This window comes from Heloderma suspectum, chromosome 5 (genome assembly GCF_057233095.1).
Source record: "Heloderma suspectum isolate Gila_16-S chromosome 5, 16-S_ref, whole genome shotgun sequence".
NCBI lineage: Eukaryota > Metazoa > Chordata > Lepidosauria > Squamata > Helodermatidae > Heloderma > Heloderma suspectum.
The window spans coordinates 215,869,184-215,892,087 of NC_139462.1; the positions used below are offsets into that span (position 1 = coordinate 215,869,184).

The window sequence follows — 22,904 nt, forward strand, 5'->3', positions numbered from 1 at the left end:
GATGGCCCAATCTTTAGAGGTTGAAACTCAACAACCTGCTGAGAAATTACAGGACCCTGTCTTTGATGTTGTGTATACAGAAACATCAGCTCCAGTTTCTATTCTTTTCCTCCCTATTCTGCTTCAGACTGTAAAATAATTTTCAAAGGCCCCTTTGTCCACGACTCCCACGTCAAAATGATTAGAATCACTCTACAAGGTGGGGGGAAAAGATGTGGGATTTTTGTTGGTGTCCAAATTCTATTATCGTAGAGTTGTCACAGGGAAAGTCCCAGAAAATCCATGCCTTGCCAGCTGACAAGGAAGGACTCAGGTTGGATTTGCTAGGGAAGAGGATGTATTCCTCTGCTGCACTCTGTGGCTGCCACAATGTTACAGCACCAACTTTTTTTTTGTGGGAAAAGATTGGTTCTTTGTGTGACTACCTTCTGGAAGACCAATGGGATCTTGCTTGGATTTTTCAGTCAGAGGTGGTAAAGTTATCTTGTCAACAAATCAACACCACTCGACACCAAGCTGACTGTGATGCGAAGGTGATGGTGGGATAGGTAGCCCTTTGCAGACACACCTGGCTTAGGTCAGCGGGTTTGACACCAGAAGCGTGTGGTCACAGATCTTCTGTTTAACGGGGAGGGCCTCTTCAGTTCTAAGACTGATGAGGTGATGGACGCCATCCAAAAGGCTAAAAACACTACTAAGAAAATGGGAATTTCACAGCAGCATCAACAACAGCCTTAGAGGCTGAAATGATGGTTTAGGCAACAGCAGTTCCAACCTCGCCAATACCAGGATAAGACTCCACTGTTTTATCAACAACAGCCCCACAGAAAACAGCACCTCTAGCTGTTTTCACCAGCCACATTCTAAGGGTGACAATTCCTCTTAATAGAGGCTTTGATGTAACTTGATTCCAGAATCATCTCAACACTGCGCGCCCCATTTTTGGCTCCCTCCTGACTCATTTTCTACTGAATTGGAGGACTATAACAAGTGGGTCCTCAATATCATCCAATTTGGATACAGGATAGAGTTTGAAGTTCTCCCTCCTCTTGGTGCCATACAGATTACAGCAGCCTCAGAAGTTCCGAAGCTGGAGACAAATTCGCTTTTGACAAAGGGAGCCATCAAAAGAGTTATACCTTACTGAACAAGCAATGTGTTTTCCCCCCGTTACTTTATGGTACCGAAAAGAGATGGAGGTCTTCATCTCATTCTGGATCTCAAAAGTCTCAAAGGTCTCAAAAGTTTCTTGTCATCAGGACAAGAAAGTTTTGGATGACTACTTTAGCCACTATTATGCCTCTTCACCACCACGGTGTATGGTTCGCTTTGGTGGACCTCAAAGATGCCTACTTCCACATTGCCATCTGGGAAGATTATCAGAAGTACCTTCACTTTGTCATCAGAGAACAGATGTTCCAGTTCACAGTACTGCCATTCGGCTTGGTGACTGCTTCACGTGTCGTTACAAAATGCATGACAGTGGTGTGTGCATGCGTTCTCACTGGAGGCATCAAGGTGTATCTGGATGACTGGCTAATAGCAGCAGCATCCAAACATCGCCTTACTCAGGTGTATTAGTCAGGAACTTTTTAACTGCGTTGTGCCTAATAATAAATGAAGAAAAATCCATGTTGGTACCAATACAAACCATCTCCTTCATCAGTGTGGTTTTAGATTCAACAACTGCGAGGGTTTATCTACCTCAGGACAGGCTTCACAAGTTAATAGAACTACCAACTCTTGCGGTGTGCATTTAATGGTACCAGAGGATGTAGCAAGCAGCTTGACTTGATGGACGCAGCCTCGCAACCTTACGGCTGGCATGCCATTTGCACTGATGCCTCCATCTCATGTATTGGTGACTGATGTGTCCCAGCAAGGATGGGGAGCACATTGCAATTCGCTACAGAACCAAGGTCTTTGGCAGAGGCCTGAGAAATCGCTCCATATGAATGCACTGGAACTCCTGGCTGTGAAGAAGGCTCTTCAATCCTTTGAGAGTCACCTTTCTCACAGGCACGTTCAGGTACTAAAAGACAACACCAGAGTGTTGTGGTATCTGAACAAGCAGGGAGAGACTCATTCACCTGGTCTAGTGGATGTGACTGTCAGTCTTCTTGAGTGGGCAATCAAAAGAGGAATAACACTAATGGCCCTACACATACCAGGAAAGGACAACAATTTGACAGACTCACTAAGCACAACTTATCTAATATCTCATGCATGGCAGATGTCTTATTCTCCCCTCCGCTCTCTGTTTCGGATAGGGGGTACACCACAGACGGATCTCTTCGCTACCAGTCAGAATGCTGTCTGTGACAACTTTTGCTCCAGGGGAGGTCTAGGCAAAGGTTCACTAGGGGATGCCTTTCAAGTTCTTTGGTCAGGAGGCCTCTTTTGCATTTTTCCTCTGTTTCTTCTACTTGCTAAGGTGCTGCAGAAGATTCGGATGGACAACACAGATTGCATCCTGATAACGCCGTGGTGGCCGAGGCAACCGTGGTTTGCTCCCCTGCTCAAATTGGCGAATGGGGAATACCTAAGACTATGCTCATCAATACCAGCATTACTGACCAAAGATCATGGTCGAGTCCGTTAACCAGACCTCAACACTTTACGTCTCACAGCATGGAGATTTCATTCGAATTGAACTGTTTATTTATTTATTTATTTATTGCATTTATACCCCGCCTTTCTTCCTCTCGCAAGGAACCCAAGGCGGCTTACATTATCCTCCTCCTCTGCATTTTATCCTCACAACAACAACCCTGTGACGTGGGTTGGGCTGAGAGTGTGTGACTGGCCCAAAGTCACCCAGTGAGCTTCCATGGCCGAGTGGGGACTAGAACCCGGATCTCCCAGCTCCTAGTCCAACACTCTTGCCACTACACCACACTGGCTCTCTGTTTGCCAGCCAAGGTTCAAGCAGTCTCGCAAGCGGCTTGTAAGCTATCTACAAGATGGGCAAACGACAGTAAGTGGAAGACACTTTCTGCATTTGCATCTTCAAATGGACTGGATCCTTAGTCTGCTTTGTTACCAGCTATACTTACCTTCCTCCACAGTCTTATTCAAAGAGGATTGAAACTTGCCTCGATTAGAGTCTACTTAGCCACAGTTTCAGCATTCTATGCTCCTGTAGATGGTTTCTTAATATTTACCCATCCAATGACATGGCAGTTTCTTCGTGGTCTTAAAAATTTAGTTCCACCAACTCAAGTTCTCATCCTGGAATGGAGTCTATCAGTTGTCTTGAAGATGTTGACTTTGAAACTGTTTGAACCTGTGGCTGTACCCGATCTCTGGCTTCTGTCTTGGAAAGTGGCATTCATGATAGCCATAAGTATGGCACGGAGGTCAAGTGAACTTGGTGCCCTTCGAACAGACGCTCCATATCTTATATTTCACAAAGATAAGGTGGAGTTATGACCTGATTCATCCTTTTTGCTGAAGGTTGTGTTGGAATTTCACTTGAATCAGGATATTGTCCTTCCCACTTTTTTCCCGGTGCCTTCTTCTCAGTTGGAGACAACGCTCCATACGTTGGATGTATGTCAAGCACTGGCATTCTATAAGTCCAGGATGGAACCATTCTGTAAATCCCAAAGACTCTTTGTATGCTATGGAGGCCCTAAGAAGGATTTTCAGGTTTCCTCTCAGAGGCTTGCATTGTGGATTGTGCATGTTATAAAGTTAGCTTACAAACTTGCTGGGTTGAAGTTGGATGGTCCCATCAAGGCTCATTCCACTAGAAGCGTATCTACCTCGACAGCTTTTGGTAGGGGAGTGTCGCTGCCAGAATTAGGTAGAGCTGTGATGTGGTCAAAGACGTTGACTTTCATCTTGCCCTGTAAACTGGATGTTCGGGCAAGAGAAGATTGCAATTTTGGCCATGTGGGCCTGTCATCGATTCTCCAGTAGGACACAACAACACTCCTACCCACCACCGGTAAGTCAGCTTGTGAATTGCCCGTATGTGTGATGCACAGAGACCACAAAGAAGAAATGCAGGTTGCTTACCTGTAACTGCAGTTCTTCAAGTGGTCACCTGTGCATTCACACAACCCACCCACTGTCCCCACTTTGGTGTTGATGTCACTATTATTGGCAATGTTGGAGTGAGGTAGCTCCCTTGGTAGCGAGGCTATTTAATCGGTCTCAAGGAACTGAAGGAACGGTCAGAACCCATGGAGCCATGCGTAGTATACAGTGGGGGAGGGTTCCCGCCAAAAAATGTTTTCCTCAGCACAGAGCCCATATGTGTGAATGCACAGATGACTGCTCGAAGAACTACAGTTACAGGTAAGCAACCTGCATTTTTCATAAAGCCATTTTACTTTGCTTAGTTGTAGTGGGGAATGCATGTTGCCTCAGCCCTGCTATATAGAGCGGTGGTCTCCAAACTTTTTTGATCGTGCACCCCATCAGTAAACAATTTTTGAGCATGCACCCCCAATATATGTATATTTATTTATTTATAAATTATATGCATGTACTACAGTACTAATATATTATTAGTACTGTAATATATTAATTTATTAATTTACATAATATGTACATTATAAAACATACACAAAAATAGAAATTAAAAAAGAATGAGATAAAGATGAAATTAAAAATATTTTAATTTTTAAAAATTTATTTTACTAAAACCCTTTGTCAAGGGCTCCCTTGAGGCCTCTCTCATTGTAATCCAGTAGCCAAGTCCAGACACAGACAAAGGGATTCTTTTCAAAGCTTTATTCCTCTTTTACAACTTAACAACTCTACCGTTAGCAACTAGATATGAGCAGCAGAGTACCTATGCCCTAAGTTGGAACAGTTGGTCTTGTTTGAAAGGGAATTACTGGCAGGCCCCTGAACTTAAGGACTAGGGAGAGTCCCTCCCCTTTTCCCTTGGATCCTCTGGGGGCAGCTGTTGTTTGCGCGCCAACCGGGCACTACGCCTCCTTTCTGCGCCCTCTATTTGGCGCCACTCTCTGCGTCGGCGTCGTGCGTCCATCAAGTCTGCTTCCCGCGCTCTGTCACTCCCAGGACGGCTATCTAAGCTAGGAATGCTGGTGGGAGGAATCTCCATCAGCTGTTGGCCCTGGGAAAGAGGAGCGCGCTCCTCTCCCAGGAGCAACTGCTCTTCCTCAGAATCAGAACTACTCTGGAATTCTATGGGCTCAGTGTCCACCCTGACACCCTTTTTGTTCTCACTAAAAAAGGTATTATTGTCCATTTTGTGAGGGTTGGTTTAGTTAATACTAGATAATATAATCCATAAATTCACTTAACTGGGCACATGTCGTTGCAATACTCTGAAAGCAAATGATTGAGTGAGGGCAGAACTGTCAACTTGCAAGGAGGGGAAAGGCATGCTTGGTCAGGCTCCTGCCTGCGCTGGTCGTGCGCCCCACCCAGATTTGGACAAGTATGACAGCCCCCGCTCCTTGGCTAACTGGTGGCCTGGCCTGGCCTGTTAACCCTTCCCGCTCTCCTTCAGCAGAATGGCAGCTGAGAGGAAAGCACGTGCTTCCTTCTTGGCTTCATTCTGCCAAAAGGGAGTGGGAAGGGTTAATCTCCTTCCCACTCTCCTTCGGCAGGATGGCAGCTCCTCTGGTGCCACAGCAGAACAAGCAACTGCGCCTTCTCTGTGCTGTACCTGACAGAGAATGACGCAGGTGCTCTCAGTGGCCGTGGCAGAGGCAGGATAGGATGGGAGCCGAGAGAGAAGTGCCGTGAGCTTCCCTCTCGGCTCCCATCCCATCCTGCTGCCTCCGCCGCAGCCATGATTGCACACAATGGCAGCTTGTCAGGGCAGTGGGAGGCTGCTCAGTTATCAGGCGGCTTGTGCAACCCACTGGATCGTCATGTGCACCCCGCTTTGGAGACCGCTGATATAGAGGATACAGGCTTAGCTTAAAATGTCTAAGACTGAGAAATGGAATATAGGAAGCCAAGGTAATGGTGAGATTTTAATGATTTGTGAGATTTAACTTTTAGATTGTGAATTATTTTTTAAAGCATTTTGCAGATTAGCAACATCCATCTCTTTTCCCTGCCTCCTTTAATTTGAGCTACAGCTTGCTGGAATGCAGGCTATAACTTGTTTTGTATTGCCAAGGCTCAGCCCAGCAACATATCTCTGAACGTGGGTAAATATAAGAAGCCTTTTATAGTCCTCACACTTGTACAGAAAAGGGTTTCTAGTGTGCTTTGTCTTTGCAGCTGCAGGTTCTGCAGCAAATGCAAGTGGCTAATTAGAGTTCACTTCGCACCCTTTTATGATGGCTCAGCCTCAGAGCAAGGAAAAGGTAAATTGAAGGAGGTAAGATCTCCTTCCAGAGACAGAAGACCACACTTTCAGAGCACTCAGAGATGGTGATCTGTGCAAAAAGGTTACAAAGAACTCTTTACAGCAGAATTCTTTGCAAAACCAAGCAGGAGAGCTTTTGATACAAAAAATGGTGGTCTTATATTTTGACGTTAGTCAACTGAGTATGTTCAATGGACTTCTTATTTTTTAAAAGAGGTAGACTACAAAGAGAGAAAATAGTGACACACAGTTCGAATTTCTTTTTTTTTAAAGACTTTTTATTCTATTTTTTATCTTTATAAATGAAATAAACAATACCAACAACCTAATCAATAATTACAATTTCCCAACAATACAGTATTCTTAGGAGGACACAGCAATAACGAAAGAAAAAAAAGGGGGGGAAGGAAAAAAAGATAACAGAAGAAGGAGAAGGGGAAAAATGGGGAAAAATATAAAACGTTATTTAAAAGAATTAAATTTAGACTCCATTACACAGAAACTTCAAATCCCATTCTACTTAAAAATTATACCCATAACATTGGCAATATTACAATTCAATACAGCATAAATAATCAACCTTACATTTCAATATCATATCATCAGTCTTATAGCAAGGAAGCAGGCCTACAATTCATTTCCAGTAACCATATATTGCCCTTCAGCTAACATATAGTAATAAAGCATAACAATTTAACAAGTCAAAAATCTTGCCAACCAGTAGTAATGATAATAATAATTAAAAAAGGAGATTTAAAAGGATACATAATAATAACAAATCACTAATAAATTTTATAATGTTATATAATAAAATCAACCTCACAACAATCAGTAATATGTGTTGTACTAGATATATAAATGAGTGTGCACATTTCTATACACCCTCAGACAGTAAATTTAAGTTCAGTATATATCATATCCATTTTAAAAGGAAAGGATTTAAAGAAAAGAAAAAGAGGGAAAAAATGAGAGAAGAAGAAAAAAATCTCTGGCCTAGCCTGAATCTTCCAGACTAAACATAGCCAGTTAGCAAAACATGTTTGTAGATTCCAGTTCATGGTGCTGGAACAGAAATTTCATGCGATTTTCCATTTAGCCATGCCTCCGCTATTTCATGATTCAGAAACTTCTTCATCTGGCCTTCAGAAAAAATGCAAAATGTAGCAGGATATTTTAAGTGATACTGTAAGTTCATTTGTTTTGCCAGATTTTTTGCTTTGGTAAATTGCCTTCTTTTATCAGCAACTTCTTTGGTGTAATCTGGAAATAGCGTAACTTTATCTTGTTTCCAAAAAAGGTTTCCACCCTCTCTTGCCAAGAGAGGGTGGAAACCTCATTTTGGGGGGGGGGGGGCCATGCCGTGATAGGCTACGTAAATACTTACGTAGCCTATCACAGCAGCCTGGAAGGACGCAAATGGCGGCCGCTATGGCAGTCGCCATTTGCGTCCGCAGCAGCCTGTCCGCAGCTGGAAGTCCGGCTGTGGACGGCCGTGGCCAGCTGCTCCGTGGAGCTGCTGTGGAGCAGAGCCAGCCGGGCAGGATTCCGGGGGGAGGACCAGATCGCCTCCCCCCCATCGAGGATTCTGTGGGGCGGGACAGAGCACCTCCCCCCCGCAGCAGATGCCCCGACCGGAACCAGGTAAGGGATTCATACATCCCTACTTGCAGGCCCTCAAATACTATTGATATTTCTTAATCCGTTCCTCAGATATTGTTGGCGCTTCTTAATCCATAAACTACAATGGAGCACGTCAGCCCTAATTTCTCCTAATTAAGTAGGAGGTTCAGAACAGCTTTGAGCGATGATTAAGCTCTGACAGACTAGCCCTGGAATCCAGCCCCCCTGCTACTATGCAGCGAGAGCTATTCTCCCAAAACGTCATCCAGAGTTGCTCCTGCCCCCCACTTTTCATTCCAGGGGGGAGATAAAAAGGTTTTTCAACCTTTTAAAAAGCTGTTTTGAGATAGTGTCCCGCGGGGGCTCCGCAGAATGCTGCAAGGGCGACATTGGCTCCTACCGGAAGTCACACAGTTAGAATTTCTGATAAAAATGGAAAGGCACTATTATTGACCATAATTTTCTATGATTGTGGACTATCACTCTATTCGTTGTCATCTCTCTGATCAAAACCCTATATTATATACCTTGCGCTGGAACTTGGTGAACCCAGGAAGCAGCCTTATACTGAGTCAGACCGTCGGTCCATCTAGCCCAGCGTTGTCGACACTGCCTGGTAGCAGCTCTCCTGTGATTCAGGCTGGATTATTTCCCAGCCCTCCTACCTGAAGATGTCAGGGATTGAACCTGGGACTTTCTACATGCAAACCTGCTGCCACCCTGTCAAATTTGGTGGCAGCAGAAAAATAAATAAATCTTTAGGGGGGAAATGGTGATTTCGGCTCTTCCCTGGTTGTTGCTTCCCTTCTCCAGACCTTGGAGGAAACTGCAACTCTCCCTCAAGCCCTTGAAGAAGCACAGAAGGCTCGGGGGAGAGGAGGTGAGTTCTCTTACTGGAGTGGAAGTTTGGATAAAATAAGTGGAAGGGACTCTTGCTGTTCCTTATCTTCTTCAAATCTCTGCACATGTAAGTGAGACAACCTGTCTCTCTCTCCCACATTCTCTGTGCTTGCCTCCTTACTCTGTTCCCCAGTGCAAATGGGGGAAATTATTGCCTCTCCCCAAAACCCTCTGCACATGCTGAAGAGCTTGAGGGAGAAGGAGGTTGGTAATTAGAATTAATAGAGGTTGGCTACTAAGCCAAGGCAATATTTTGTGGACCTCTGCTTTTACAGTTTACAATAAATTAATTAGAATATCTTTAAAAAATCTGTAGTGGAATTCTTAGTGAGGTTTAGGGTTTTATGATGTGTGTTTCCTTTCCTGTCCACTCCTGTATTATAGTCTGAAATCACTTTTTGTGTAGGGTGAAAGTTTTATTACATTTTTTGTCACCTAGAACTTGAATGACTACATCCAAGAAAAACCTTTCTGCAGTATTTTGTGAGGAGTGAGACTGAGGAATTATTTGGCAACTAGTTATGGATCTTTTTCTTCTCATATTTTCCAGTCCAGAGTAACAACTGGCAATAATTCAGCATACTCCACAGTCAGTATCTGTTACCAGCCTCGATGACTATATATGGCAACACTGCCTAAATTAATAATTCTGAACATATTTGTTTAATGAGTTTGCTTAAGCCTTGTACAGCTTGTGAGCCATACAGAGATTTTGTCAGACATCCCCTAGTTTGTAATTGTTACAAAATTAGTCATCGTGATCATGTAACAAGATGGCATAAGTAACCGTTACTATGCTATCAAGAGATGTTCAGCTAATACACTGGAAATATTTTAACAGCAAGCATGGGAAGAATGAAAATTTCCTGGCTTGATACATTTTTCATGTGCGGAAGATTTGAAAAGGAAAGTTCACTTCTAGTTTAAGCAGAAAATAGAACATTTCTATAATTCTCTATTTAATTCACATTGGTAAACACAGTTTGCTTTCTGCAAATTGCAGATCCTCCTCTTCCAATGTGAGACTGGTTTGAATCTGTAAAGGGAAGACCATCCATGTTCACATAAGAGGTTTGGCTTGCTGTCTTCTACCTACTATTATTGAGGCAGACCAAATCCCAATGTTTGCATGTTTAATGTACCATTCCCTCTTTCAGGCTTTACTAGTAACTGGGGTTAGTTGGACCAAGTGTGCCAAATATCAGCCCTTTATTCACAGTGGAAGGATCTTAACCCTTGAGAGTCATTCAAGCTCAAGACTTTAGGCTTTGTTCTCATAAACAGCAGATTGAATGTAAACTTAAATCTGGACTCTACTATTTCAGACTACAGGTTGGGGCTCACATGAGTGGATACTTCTACATGAAAAACATTCCCTGCATAGATAAAACTGATAAGTCAGTGAGAGGACTGTGCTAAACCCTTCTCCTTGACATCTAGCTTTCTCTATTTGGACTGAATTTGTGTATGTATGAGGAAGAACATTCCATCTTTTTGAGGACCCTCTGTTACAGGGCTGCATTATGTAAATAAAATAGATACATTCAGACATGAGTGGTCCTGCATGCGGTTTGAAGTGGTACATCGGCTGTTTGTGAGAATTCAACTATAGCAGTGGAAGCTTTTGCTACTTAACAGATACCTGATTGGGCTGTATTTACTTTCTTCCATTTAAAAGTAGGGACATTTGTTGGAAACTATTTTTTCAGTCAAGGAACTACAGTTGGGAAGATTACTGAAGTAGAGACAGAACCTGATGATCTCCTGTGTCTGGGAAATAGGGAGCAGGTTTGGTTCTCACCACAGTGCTCTTCTATTGGAGATGTTAGCACATCTGCAACCGGGAGATAAATGAAAACCATTGGATTCTACAGGAGGGGAGAAAGTAAGTGAGAACCATGGGGGAGGCAGGCAGTGGCATACCAGATGAGGATTTGGGGGGGGGGGTTATCACGTATCCTACAGGTCGTTATACAGAGATCCCCTTGTGTGCTTTCCTAGCAAATGGATAGGAAATGGCTACTTCTCCCCAGTAGTTAATATCCATGGTTCCATATCATACATCTAAGGTTTGACTTGCAAAGCAAAATGTATTTGACCTTTGTGTAGTAGTTAAGAATCATAGGACTAGAAGACTTTATAGTCAGTCCAACACCTTCTATGAGGCACAAGATGGGATAGAAAAGGGTGGTCTTAAAGGGGGAGGTGGTGATGGGGAACCACATAGCGCTCACCATTTAGGGTATTTTGTATTTTACAGACTCCTCTCCCCCAAATAACACCACCCAACAATCCTTCTACCACTTGAGCCAGCATGAGGGAAGAGATACTGGATCAGATCTGAGCAAGAGCCTAGTCACTCAGCTTTTTATCATGGGAAGGGGCCAGAGAATCTGCCTCACTGCCTTGCAAGACTGCCGCATCTGCCCTTCATAAAATATATACATTCATCAATGAGCATGAGAATACTGTGGGCACAGAGTTACCTCCTGAGTGTTAGTACTGATAGAGAAGTTCTTCTTGGTCAAGGTGATCAGCTGTAGTGCCTTCCCAAAAATGATCTTGGGAGCTTGGTTTGCACACAACACTGTTTGCCTTATATGCATTCCTACTGTTCCAGCCTGTGGTAGTGGGGGCTTTTTTTTTGCAACAGGCAAAGACTTGGGCTTGGTAAAGGGAAGCATTTTGTAGCCCATGAAACTCTCAGGAGAGGCCTCCATAAGGGGGTCTTTGTGGGCTTGGAAATGTTGCATAACCTAGAAAGGATAAAAGCTTACCTGTGCCCTAGTTATAGCTAAAAACGGTATTGCTGCATATGAAGAGGGCTGTACCAAGAGGGACAAATTCAGAAACAACATTTGGAAGAAGTTGGAAACTTCACTCTTTCTTGGCTGCAACTTCAGATTCTCTTTAGTTGTTGTGGGGGCGGGGGGAGAGACACGAATTCTCCATGCATATATCCTTCAGATTTGATGATACAAATATATTTGGGTGTATGTACCAGAGTTCAAACGTACAGTGGGAATCAAGCCCTGCATATGCCATATGCAGGATTTTCTTCCCAAACTGTATTCTTTGGGAGTCTTATGTTACGCACAATAGTCAAATGAGGTACAGTGACTCATCCTTGTTCTCATAAACAGCTGTTTGAAGTTTACTTGAAAAGGTCACCAAGCTGGTTCTTCTGCTCTAGAAGTCTTCATTTTTCTCCTCAGTGGGAAAGAAACCTGTTCTAACCGCTTAATTGATGAAGAATACATTAATTAAAAGTAGCAATGTCACCAGAGTTCAGGGTAGGGGGCTTGTACTAGTGAACTCAAAAGTTTGTTTCCTGGCTCCATTATGAACTGAATCCACAACTCAACCAGACTTTAGGCCCAGCTCATAATGGGTTCACCACTAAGCAGACCTCTACTATTTTCTCGCCTGCTCCCAGTTTCCCAAGTAAACTTTTGTGAATGAGGAACTGGCCGTGGGGAAGACTAGATAGCAATGGTAGAAGCCTTTAAGGCATCCTTAAGGCTCAGAACCATCTATTGCTGCTAGCATTTGAAAAACCACAATTCTCAGAATTGGGCTGAGTCTGAAAGTTGAGGCCCATAAGGCTTTTGTCATTGCTGCCATTTCCCACGCCGCGCCCGCACTCCCCGCCAACTGTATAGTCTCTCTCCCCGCGCAAGAGTAAATTTTTTGGGGATATGGGGGAAACAGGCAGGGCTGGCCCAAAGCATCCTGTAGTAAAGAACAAGATCTCACACCTATTGACTGGATTGGCAGTTGAACCTTTAACACTGGTGACAGGGCAGTGTCCTCCACTGCGCCTGAGGCAGCATGCTTGCTTAGGGGGGCACAGGCTAGGCCATGTGGCATGCAGCTCTGTCCTCCAACACGTTGCCTGGTGCCTGCTTGCTGCCGCAGTTCAGCACCTGCGTGTGTCACATGAGCAGAGCTGTGCATGCTCAAGCTCAATGCCTGCTGGAGTGCATGGCCTGAGATGGCCGCCTCTCTGCCCACTTAGGGGCCTGTCCAAACAGTGCCATCTGTGACATTGTAGGGAAATTGAATTTTCTGGTGATTTTTCCCCAAACAACTATTTCCTGCTTAGTAAAATTTCACATGGGCTAGGAGAAGTGGCTGCCTTGACGCTGAGATGCACTGACTTTCACACACGGACACAGTATAAAACAGGACAGAATGCTTTCATTAGAAAAAAGTAACATGCACACATGCCTTTCATATTTAGTACAGAAATTGGAAAAGACCCTAAGAATCTTTAATTTAGGCAGAACATGGCATCTGGGGTGAAGCTCTGTTTTATACCTTTTACTATGTGCCAGTTTCCACGCCTATTAGCATACTTGGTAACTATTACATTTTAAGCTTGCTTTTTTGGTTATCATAAGGTGGTCTAGCTCCTTCTAAGTCCCTTACTTTAAATCTAAGTGCCTCCCATCTACTAACATCATTGTTGATGTCTTTGTTAATTCCAAAGAAAGTCCCCAACTTCTCTTTAAGCATCCTGTTTCTATATCCTGTGGTTGGCAACGTCTAAAGGTGCATCAACCACAAGCTTTTCTCTGTGAACTTCTCTCTTTAGCAAAGTCAAATTGGCTGAACCCAGTATTTACTTTCCAAAATTCCAAACTCTGGCTCAAGCTAGGCCCATAGAACCAATCTTTGACTGTTTTAGCTATCCCTCCTATACTTATCTATACTATTTTGTGCTACCTATGCTGCTCTTGTATGTAAGCAAAACCTTGTGTCAGGTTCATATAGCCTTCTGCCTTAAATAAGTTCAGTTACAATGCCTTTTAAACGTCTTGCAACAATGGTCACCTCAATGTCCCTAGTGGTATGGCTGGCCTTGCCTGCAGGAGTTGTGCCAACGTTATGGGCTCTCTCTATAAATAAATAAAGTTCTGCAAGAAAATTTGGAAAAACAGAGTTAATTATGCAGTGAGCCAGAATGGTTAGTTTAAAAGTTGACTGTTTGTCTCATGACCATTTAGACTTCTGTGATATAATATAGTAGATCAGCCAGAAACTGGGGAGGCTTGCGAACAGGCCACAGCAATACAGTAAGATGGTATCTCCAATAACGAGAGAACACCAAGACGTGCTTCAGAGTCAAATTGTCAACACTATGTTAGTACTAGCTTATATGCAGTGCAACTACTTGTAATTTGTATAACATGTAACCTTGTAAAAGTTTAGCACTTATTTTTAAAGCACCTAAGCTATAATCCTTAACAGTTTAAGAATAGGCCTGATTGATTTAGATGGGACTATCCACAGTAAACCTGTTTCAGAATAGCAGCCTATGGAATAAATTATTCTGGGGGTTATCCCACGGTTCTTAATCTGTAGCTATAAATACATTGTTCGGTATCCTTCCTGATATTGTACAGAACTTATTAAGGGCGTAAAAACAAATGCTTTCCTCAGTTTTGGAATTTTGGCTGAAATTCTTCTGTGTCTGTATTAAACTGATTTCTTTCTGCCACCCTTCTGACTGTCATAATGTATGACCCTTTGTCCTGTTTCTTGAACTGTAGGAATTCTGAGCAGCATTTAATATTGTTTTTCATGTCTTCAGCTTTTGGAAATTAACTGGACAGGACTGACCAATCTTCTGGATATTCCAGGATTAAAGTAAGCTGAAAATGGAATGTAACTATTTTTATAGATGCGCGTGTAATTTAGAGTGAGTGTGTACACCATCTATTTGCCAAGAACTAAATGCATGTGTTTCATTTGCTCTCTACAACACTCTTTAGTGGACTGTCAAAATAATATGATAGTTGAAGTTCACGATAAGCACATTGCATATAAAAATTAGTTCATCTGATCAGCTAGTAGGACTGCCCTCATGGCTCCCAGTATCAGCAGGAAAGGGCATCTCTTTGCCTTGCCTCATGGTACAGACTGATAGAATCAGAGCTCCAGCTGCTGTTGGCACTGTTTATGTTTGAAGTGTGGAATAAACCTCTATATAGCATCGGAATCTGCACAAGGGCCTGGGGTGAAAATGGTATGGAAAGGGAGGCAATGCTGATGATAGCCCCCAACAAAAGGGTCATGGAAGCAGCCCAATTGCCTAGCACTGCATAAGTTTGCCTGGCAAGTTAAAGGGGGATTAAAAGGCAGTTCTGCCCCACTTGCCTTGTAGAGATGTCAATTCAGTCAGTATATAAACCTCTTCCAATACAGGCCATTGATCATTTGCTACAAACCAGCACCCTGATCCTAACAGCTGAAATAAAAGGCTTGAACATCAACTAAGTGAGATCTTACTCACTTCAGTAGAAATATTATAGACAAATGTGTATACCAGAGATGCACTTGGTGTATTCTACAAATGTTGGTTAGATTCCTGGCTCTTAAAGCGTTCTCTCTCTCTCTCTCTCTCTCTCTCCCCCCCCCCCCCGTTTAAAACAATCTGATGACCATAGTACCAAATAAGAACTCGAAAACTGAATGGTACAATAAAGGTTGCAGAAGTGGCTAAGGGAAGTAATATGTGAGGTTGGGAATGCTCTTCCAAATCCAAGCTAGCTATTTTGCAAGCTACTGGGCTGATACATTGCCATAGTTCATTTTGATTTTTGATTGTAAGAAAAACTGCAGTATTGAGAGAAAGAGCTACATAATTATCGGTGGCAAAGATCCGCTATGATGTTCAGCTTTCTATGTTGTTTGGTGAATCAATAGCATCTTTTGTAATCTGTAGCAGTGTAACATCTGGAAGTAAACAAAGTGATTTTATGCAGGGAAAGCTACTAGCATTCTTGCTATATTTGGCTTACCCCTTCAAAGGAAAGAATGCAGTCATTCTACTTTGGTTGCAGTCAGAAGAGTCCCAGTCTTGAGGTGGTGAATATTTGAGGTTAACTTTTTAGAGCTCCACCCAGACCTGTAAGCTCTGAAATCATTGCTTGTTCTTTGTTAATGCTTTTTCTCTTGGAGCTCCTCACTTGGGAATAGCTTAATTTGAATCTGTGTGTAAAACATTCAGGCATATTATTATTATTAGACTATATTATTATTATTATTAACTATTATTATTGCAACCACCAAATGTAATAAATTCTGTTGAGTCAGAAGTTCTTAAAATGATGGATTAATACTTTTGAGGGAGAAAATATACTGGCAATTCCATGTAAAATCTTTGAGTAGGTTACCACATTTCAGCTCCATTTTTCCTTTTACCTGCCTGTTGACCGAAATCATGGGAATAAAAATGCAAACATTAAATTTCCTAAATGAACTTACAGCAAAAACTTCCCTGCAGTTTCTAATTATAATTTGCAGTCAGTATGTGACCACTTCCGCTGGTCGGGGATGTTGTTACTCCAATTTCTCCTGCTGTGCATTTAATGATGTGCTCCCAGCAGATATATTAACACCTGCACAGGTGTTTGCATAATTACTCACTGTATATTGGCTATATGCTGCCGTTGAGTCAGCAGATTTGATCTTTAAACTAAAGCACTTCTGACTTTTGTGGATGAGTTCATTTGTTTTTCCTTTGGATAATTTCCCCTCCAGAAATCTTTACTTCAAAATCACACTTGGGTTTGTTCTAGCAGCTCATTTTTAGGACACTACTACGCAAATGTGCAGAAATCCAGAATAATTGTTCTATGTACAAAACATAGCAAAGTGCCATTTCATTTCTTTCTCTTTTGTTGCTTCTTTCCTTCCTGCTGCATTTTGCATACTTAGAATGGCTTTTTTAAAGCTATGGGCAGTATCAAATATTGCCACTCCACTTATGGGAAAACCCATCGTGCCACTTTATGCTATTGGCATAGTTGCTAGAGGTTACTTACACTAGTGCTACGTCAGTTGCGTAAGTGGAGCGGCAGCACTGCCCTATATTTTTAAGAGACTGGCTATCTTGCTAAATCCTTTTTAATGTCTTAAATTGACAGTTGGCCTATGGCTATTGAATGTTTTATAAATTACTTTATATATACCAGTACCTTGGTATGATTTCAGATGGATCAGAAATACTGAGGTAGTGTTTGTATTTTATTTGTTCTGTTCCTTTGAATAAAATTTAGAACTTTTATAGTAGGTAGGTAGGAAGTAAATCAGGGCAAACTGAGATGAGTAAGTGTTGGAAGACTTTCCCAAATACTGCAGACTAACTGCACTCCATATAAAAAAATTAAAACTGTGATATTTGCTGCTATTTGAACTATACTGGTATCCACTGAACTTGAATGTTTTCTTAGTCTGAATCTTTGCTGCCACAAGAAAAATGTGCAGTTTTAAGTCTTGAAGAGCTCTAGATACTGGGCTAGATTAAAAATTATGAAGGCCCAATGATTACCAATATTTTTGGTGCAGGGGAGGCATGCTATACTCTTATCTGTTCTTGTCACTGTCATTTAATAATTATGAGTTTCTTACATCACATTAGATTCATACATGCGAACACACATCCAATCCTGTTCCTCATCCTGCATTCAGCTTCTCTGTAGCCATTATAGTCTACTAAAACATCCAGTCTTTTAAGGACAGCTATTTTTAAGCTAGATGGATGCTGAAAGGCATGCCCTTTCCCATGGACTCTAATGGGACTATCTCTTTTTATTCTTTAACTGCCTGCTGTGTTGCAGTGCATAACTAAACTGTGTAGAAAGGCTATACTGTTTACAGAACGGGAAGGAGCTGAATTGGTTTTAATATTTGATAATTGATCTTTTGAAAAATTATTTGATTCTTGATCAGAGTGAGTGATGTGCTTTGTTAATTCCTAAGTTGCCATATGCAAGCTACCCACATCACCTCACAACCCTCCAAAAATTGAGAGGAAGTTTTTCCATAGATGGGTACAGTATTCTAATTTTCACTATATAGACCTGGTTTGCCTTAACACTGCCTGTTTTGTGCACTGTTTTGTATGAGCTAGCCCTTAGGAAAGTAAAGTGATTAACTTTTACACATGGATTACATTAAGCTAACATCTGCTTCATCAATAAATAATGTATGAAACAATAACCTGGAGTAATTTATACTCTATTCAATGGTCTTTTGTACTCAACAGTTATGATGAAAGATAACACAGGGAGCAATGAATGTTTATGCAAAGCTTATTAGGCCTTCCCCTTATTCTGAGCCACTGTTTCCATCTTGTGGCCATTGAACATAATGCTGGGATCCATGTAAACTTTGGGACTTAATGTTTTGCTTCCATTTTGTAAGTTGTGGATACATTTCATGTATACATAGGGCAAGGCTGGTGGTATAAATGCAAATAGTATTCTCCAAACAAAGCAAGTAGCATGAGCAGTATGTGAACTTCCTCCATGAAATTTTGTTTGGGTGAAAAGGGTGCATGGAGGAGGGGTCCACCACCACAACTACCACCAGGACCCAGATTATCTTTTCTTGCATGCTGTTCACAGCTGCTGGTTTCCCTGATTTCCAGTTTTTTTTTATAAAAGGATTTATTCCTTAGGCAATCGGGTCACATAGACAGTGTGATCACCCTATTTTGGTTCAGCCCTATGTAGCCTTCATTGCACAACATCATAGAAGATTCAGATTTAATCATAGAAAAGGGGAAAACCCAGAAATTTTAAAAAGCCAGATTTCATGACTACAGATTTAGTCCCAGACTTTTAACTAAGGGGCAGATTGGGTTGTTCTACAGATCTATGTAGATTTGTTGCATTCTCTGTAAATCTGATTGTTGTGTTTTAAATGGAAGACTGAGGCTGCAGTCCTATAGGGACAGTCAGCCACCTCTGCATTTGAATGCGACTGACTGTTCAATGCGGGGGGGGGGGTGGAGCGTAGAGGAGATCTTCTCCTCTGTGCTCCGGCCACCCTGTATTTGTGGCTAGATGGCTGATTTTGGCTGTCTAGCCAAGGTGCCCCCTGTGGGGGGAGGCCAGATGGTGCATAGGAAGTGTCATAACAGCACTTCCACTGTCCCCTCCCTGGCCCCAGGAACTCCCCCTTTTTGGCCGCTCTGCGCTGCTCTTGCGAGTGCAGAGCCGGAGATGAACCGTGCTGCCTACGGGGGAGGGGTGTCAGTGTTCTGGGAACCAACCTTGGAGTGCTGGCTCCGAGCTTGGTTCCCAGAAAATGAAAAATCCTATGGCCATCTAGACGCTGTCTAGCGGACATAGGATTGTGCCCTAAGAATGTTGGAAAAGTGAATATGCTGCCGACTTGTCTGAAACTTAGTTATATCCCAGAGAACTTTGGTTATGAGGAGGCATATAAATACTATGAATGAGAAAATCTCAAAATTAAAATTTTCCTACTCTACCATGTTTAGAACCATAAACAACTGTAGCTTCACCAGGAAAAATAATGATTGTTCAGATAGTGACAGCATGTGAAACTGATGGGAAGAATCTCTTAAAGTAACTTTGCTCATGTTTTCTCCCTGACAGTGGTTTATCAGACACTATAATACTAGATATAATATCCAATTATCTGGTGCTTCCAAATCGGATCACTGTTCCCCTTGTCAGTGAGGTGCAGATTGCTCAGCTGCGGTTCCCCATACCAAAGGTAAGAATTTTAGTATAATCTTCTGAAATAATACAGTATGCATCAATACAGTTTGAGTACCATTTGCAGAATCACTCTCATTCATGAAAGAATAACTATTTGTGAAAAGCCTAAAGACCTAGATGCTGAACAAATGATATAAGTAGAGCAACTTCTGGAAACTAGATAACAGTTCATTAATGTGCCTTTTAAGTCTAAGTGTCAGGGCTCCTTCATATGCTTTCACAACAGCATAGGATTATCTTCCTTTTTCTTCCGATGCCACCATGATATTCTTTCAAAGCCTGGGACCATATGGTTGAGGCCAATTTCGTGGTTCCTTACTGGATAGGACTTACTCTGCTGGCCCCATTCACGTGATTCTGGACTTCTAAACATTACTATGGCAACCTAGAAGAAGCCATGGGGAAGTGACTCCTCCACTTACTATAAAGGCGTCATAAAACACAAAGTGCCCCAGTGTCATTGAACTCTAACTATAGGTGGCTGTAACCTAGACTGAGCCTAGGGATTATCCTACTACAATACATTCAATTTCCTGCCATATTAAAGTTGTGGCTTATATTTAAACAAAAGTAATAACAAAGTTAATAACTATTAACTTCCATAACTCAGGTTTTCCTCTTGTCTAATATGGTGCTTATTGTAGGTAACTTTTTAAATAGAGAAACTGTAGAATGGCAGTACAAAATCAAATGCACCATGATCAAATAATCCCATATATGCAGAAATAGGATGCCTAAAAATGTGGACTGGAATATCTTGGGTAAACAGAGCAGCTAGCAGAAGCAGCCACTGCTTTCTGCTGTTGTTTAAATCTTCAGACTGTGTTCAGTTTTTTTTATACTGCTCTTATATAGGGTTCCCAGTGGTCTCCCATCCAGGCTACCAAACAAGTCTGCACCTGCTTAGCTTTAGCAACTCAGTGAAAACAAGTGCTGACTGGCCTCCAAGTTAACAGAGTTAAAAACAAAAGTATGAACTTACTTTCATTCTATCTATATAAATCAGCACAAGGCACCATTCAGTCATAGGGACTGCTGTGCATTTGCTCTTAGAACAGAATCAACTTACCAGGCCCGTGGCACTATGCAGCTAACTCAAAGCAGCCTTATGAACAGTGGCCTGTCAGGATGAACTCAGTCCACTTAATGGCCAATCTTCCTATAGCTGGAAAGAATGTGTAGTGATACTTTATCATTGAACATTGCATGGTAGATAACTGTTTTCTTGCATTTTTATAGGGTGTGCTAAGGATACACTTCATTGAAGCTCAGGATCTTGAGGGGAAAGATACTTACCTAAAGGGAATTGTTAAGGGAAAGTCAGATCCTTATGGAATCATTCGTGTGGGTAATCAAATTTTTCAAACCAAAGTAATCAAAGAAAATCTCAATCCAAAGTGGAATGAAGTTTATGAGGTACAAATCCTTAAATTATGGACTGATTTTGCTTCGTTTTCCAAAGTTCACTAAAGTAGTTCTAGAGCCATCAGGGCTGATTTCATTTATTACTTTTTCTTATGTGGAGATAATCAGTTTCCCTCCCTCTCTCACCCCCCCCACCCTACCTACCTACCTACCTACCTACCTACCTATCTACCTACCTACCTACCTATCTACCTACCTACCTTTTCTGCTGTTGGTACATGGATTGCTACAGACACCAGTACAGCAGACTGGCACTGCATAAATAATCCCTGTGTTCCTGTGTGCTGTCTTCCTCCCTACCCCTTCCCTGTACTCTCTGATTTCCTCTCACTTCTGATTTAGTAGTAATTTTCTGTTAGATCTGAACCATGAAAACACTAGTGTTCCAGGAAGCATTCCTTAAATGAGTAGCCACAGCTTTTATTGGCATTCTGCTTTTAATAACTTTAATATAGTTTTAATATTTTACTTTTTTATTGTATCTCTTATGTTCACCACTCCGGAATCTGTTTTAGTTGGGGAGTGGTATACAAATGTTGTAAATAAATAAATTAGTGTGCCCAATTTGGATGTAACAGCATGAGTAAACTATGCTTTGCTACTAATTGAAAGAGGAAATTAGCACAGAGCTCATTCACATAGCCTAACACCGTTGTTTGCCATTTCATTTGAACCCAGGCTTCTAAATCATTTTGGGAGCCTACTGGAAAAGGCTCCCTGCTGTAGAAGTTCACCCCCCAAACTATGGGGCCAGCAATGAGGACATGATGGAAGGGGCATGGAACATACCCGTGCTCTCTCCCCTCATGTGATTACAATCGTGGGGGGCAGGGAATGCCCGAATATGGCTTATCAGTGCCTTTTGAAGTTAAGCAATATAGAACCATCTCATTCCACAAGGAGGAGCATGTGAAAGAGTTGGCTTTCATTATTCATTTTTATCTATATATAATATGGTAAATTATGGCAGTATCTCAGCATCCCTGTAATCAGGTCTGTGTGTACTCAGAATTTTTCTACTTATTTTGCATAGTTCTGTTGTAACTGATATTTTGTATAATTTAAACATAGACTGCAAGCCGTACAAAATATTTATGTTGAATAAACCAACCTTATATTTCCAGGCCTTAGTGTATGAGCACCCAGGACAGGAGTTGGAGATTGAGCTATTTGATGAAGATCCAGACAAGGATGACTTTTTGGGAAGGTAAATGCCAAACAAGATATTTTTATTGTTTCCAAAATTCCAAAGTGTTTAGTAGTTTTTTTCTAATCTGAATTTTAATAGATACAAATGCATGTTTCCTGTGTTTAAGGCTTTATTTCTTTAGTTCTAAATTTTTGTCTTAGCATTCTGCTGTCAAAATCAGTCGTTCTATAAATAAAAGGGGAGGAACAGTTAAAATCAAGTCACAAAAGAAAAATAGCTAGCCTCTCCAATACAGTATGGATGTATACAAAAATTCTATGCCTTTTAAAAATGTCATGATATTTTGTGCCTGGCATTTTAAAAATGCTTTTAATGGACAGTTACCCTTTGCTTCATATCTGCTAAGCAATTCCTTTCTTTCTAAATGACTTCCTGCCCAATTACAGCTTAAATGCTGTTCTCTTCATTCTGCTCATAAATATGATTAGGTATCCCATCATCTTTTAAAAATACTTTATTCACCACTCTGCTCCCACACAACTCTAGCTTCATGTCCTATAGAAGAGATAATGGTATTCTTCTAATGCATTGCATTCTTCTCCTAGTCTAATGATAGACCTAACTGAGGTTGAAAAGGAGCGCCACTTAGATGAAGTAAGTCTCTACCTGTTCATTCCAGGGAGAGGAGTGGTGGGAATTTATTCTCTGACCATGGTCAGCCGGCAGTGCTTAATCACACATCAGATTCAAGCTTCAAAGACTTTGCTGGAGTTGCATACAAGATGCCATTTTTTTCCCTTGAGCAGTGGAATTGTAGAAACAAGGCATTTGTCATGGGTATTAATGTATTATAGTTGCAAACTGTGATGATTCTGGGATCCTTAAGTGATAGAATTGTCGCATGCATGGTCACAGTATGTGGAAATTACCAGTAGTAATTGGTTACAGAAAGTCCATAAAAAGG

The 22,904-nt window shown here is 41.7% G+C and overlaps 1 protein-coding gene across 3 annotated transcripts in view; it reads left to right on the plus strand.

The window, feature by feature from the left end:
- Positions 1-22,904, plus strand: part of ESYT2 (extended synaptotagmin 2) — a 93,330-nt gene that overhangs the window by 44,060 nt on the left and 26,366 nt on the right. For all 3 annotated transcript variants that reach the window (XM_084859278.1, XM_084859279.1, XM_084859280.1), the window contains exons 7-11: positions 14,421-14,476; positions 19,240-19,360; positions 20,605-20,781; positions 21,915-21,997; positions 22,546-22,594. In XM_084859278.1, coding sequence (XP_084715404.1) covers positions 14,421-14,476; positions 19,240-19,360; positions 20,605-20,781; positions 21,915-21,997; positions 22,546-22,594 — 486 coding nt within the window. The remainder of the gene's footprint in view (positions 1-14,420; positions 14,477-19,239; positions 19,361-20,604; positions 20,782-21,914; positions 21,998-22,545; positions 22,595-22,904) is intronic.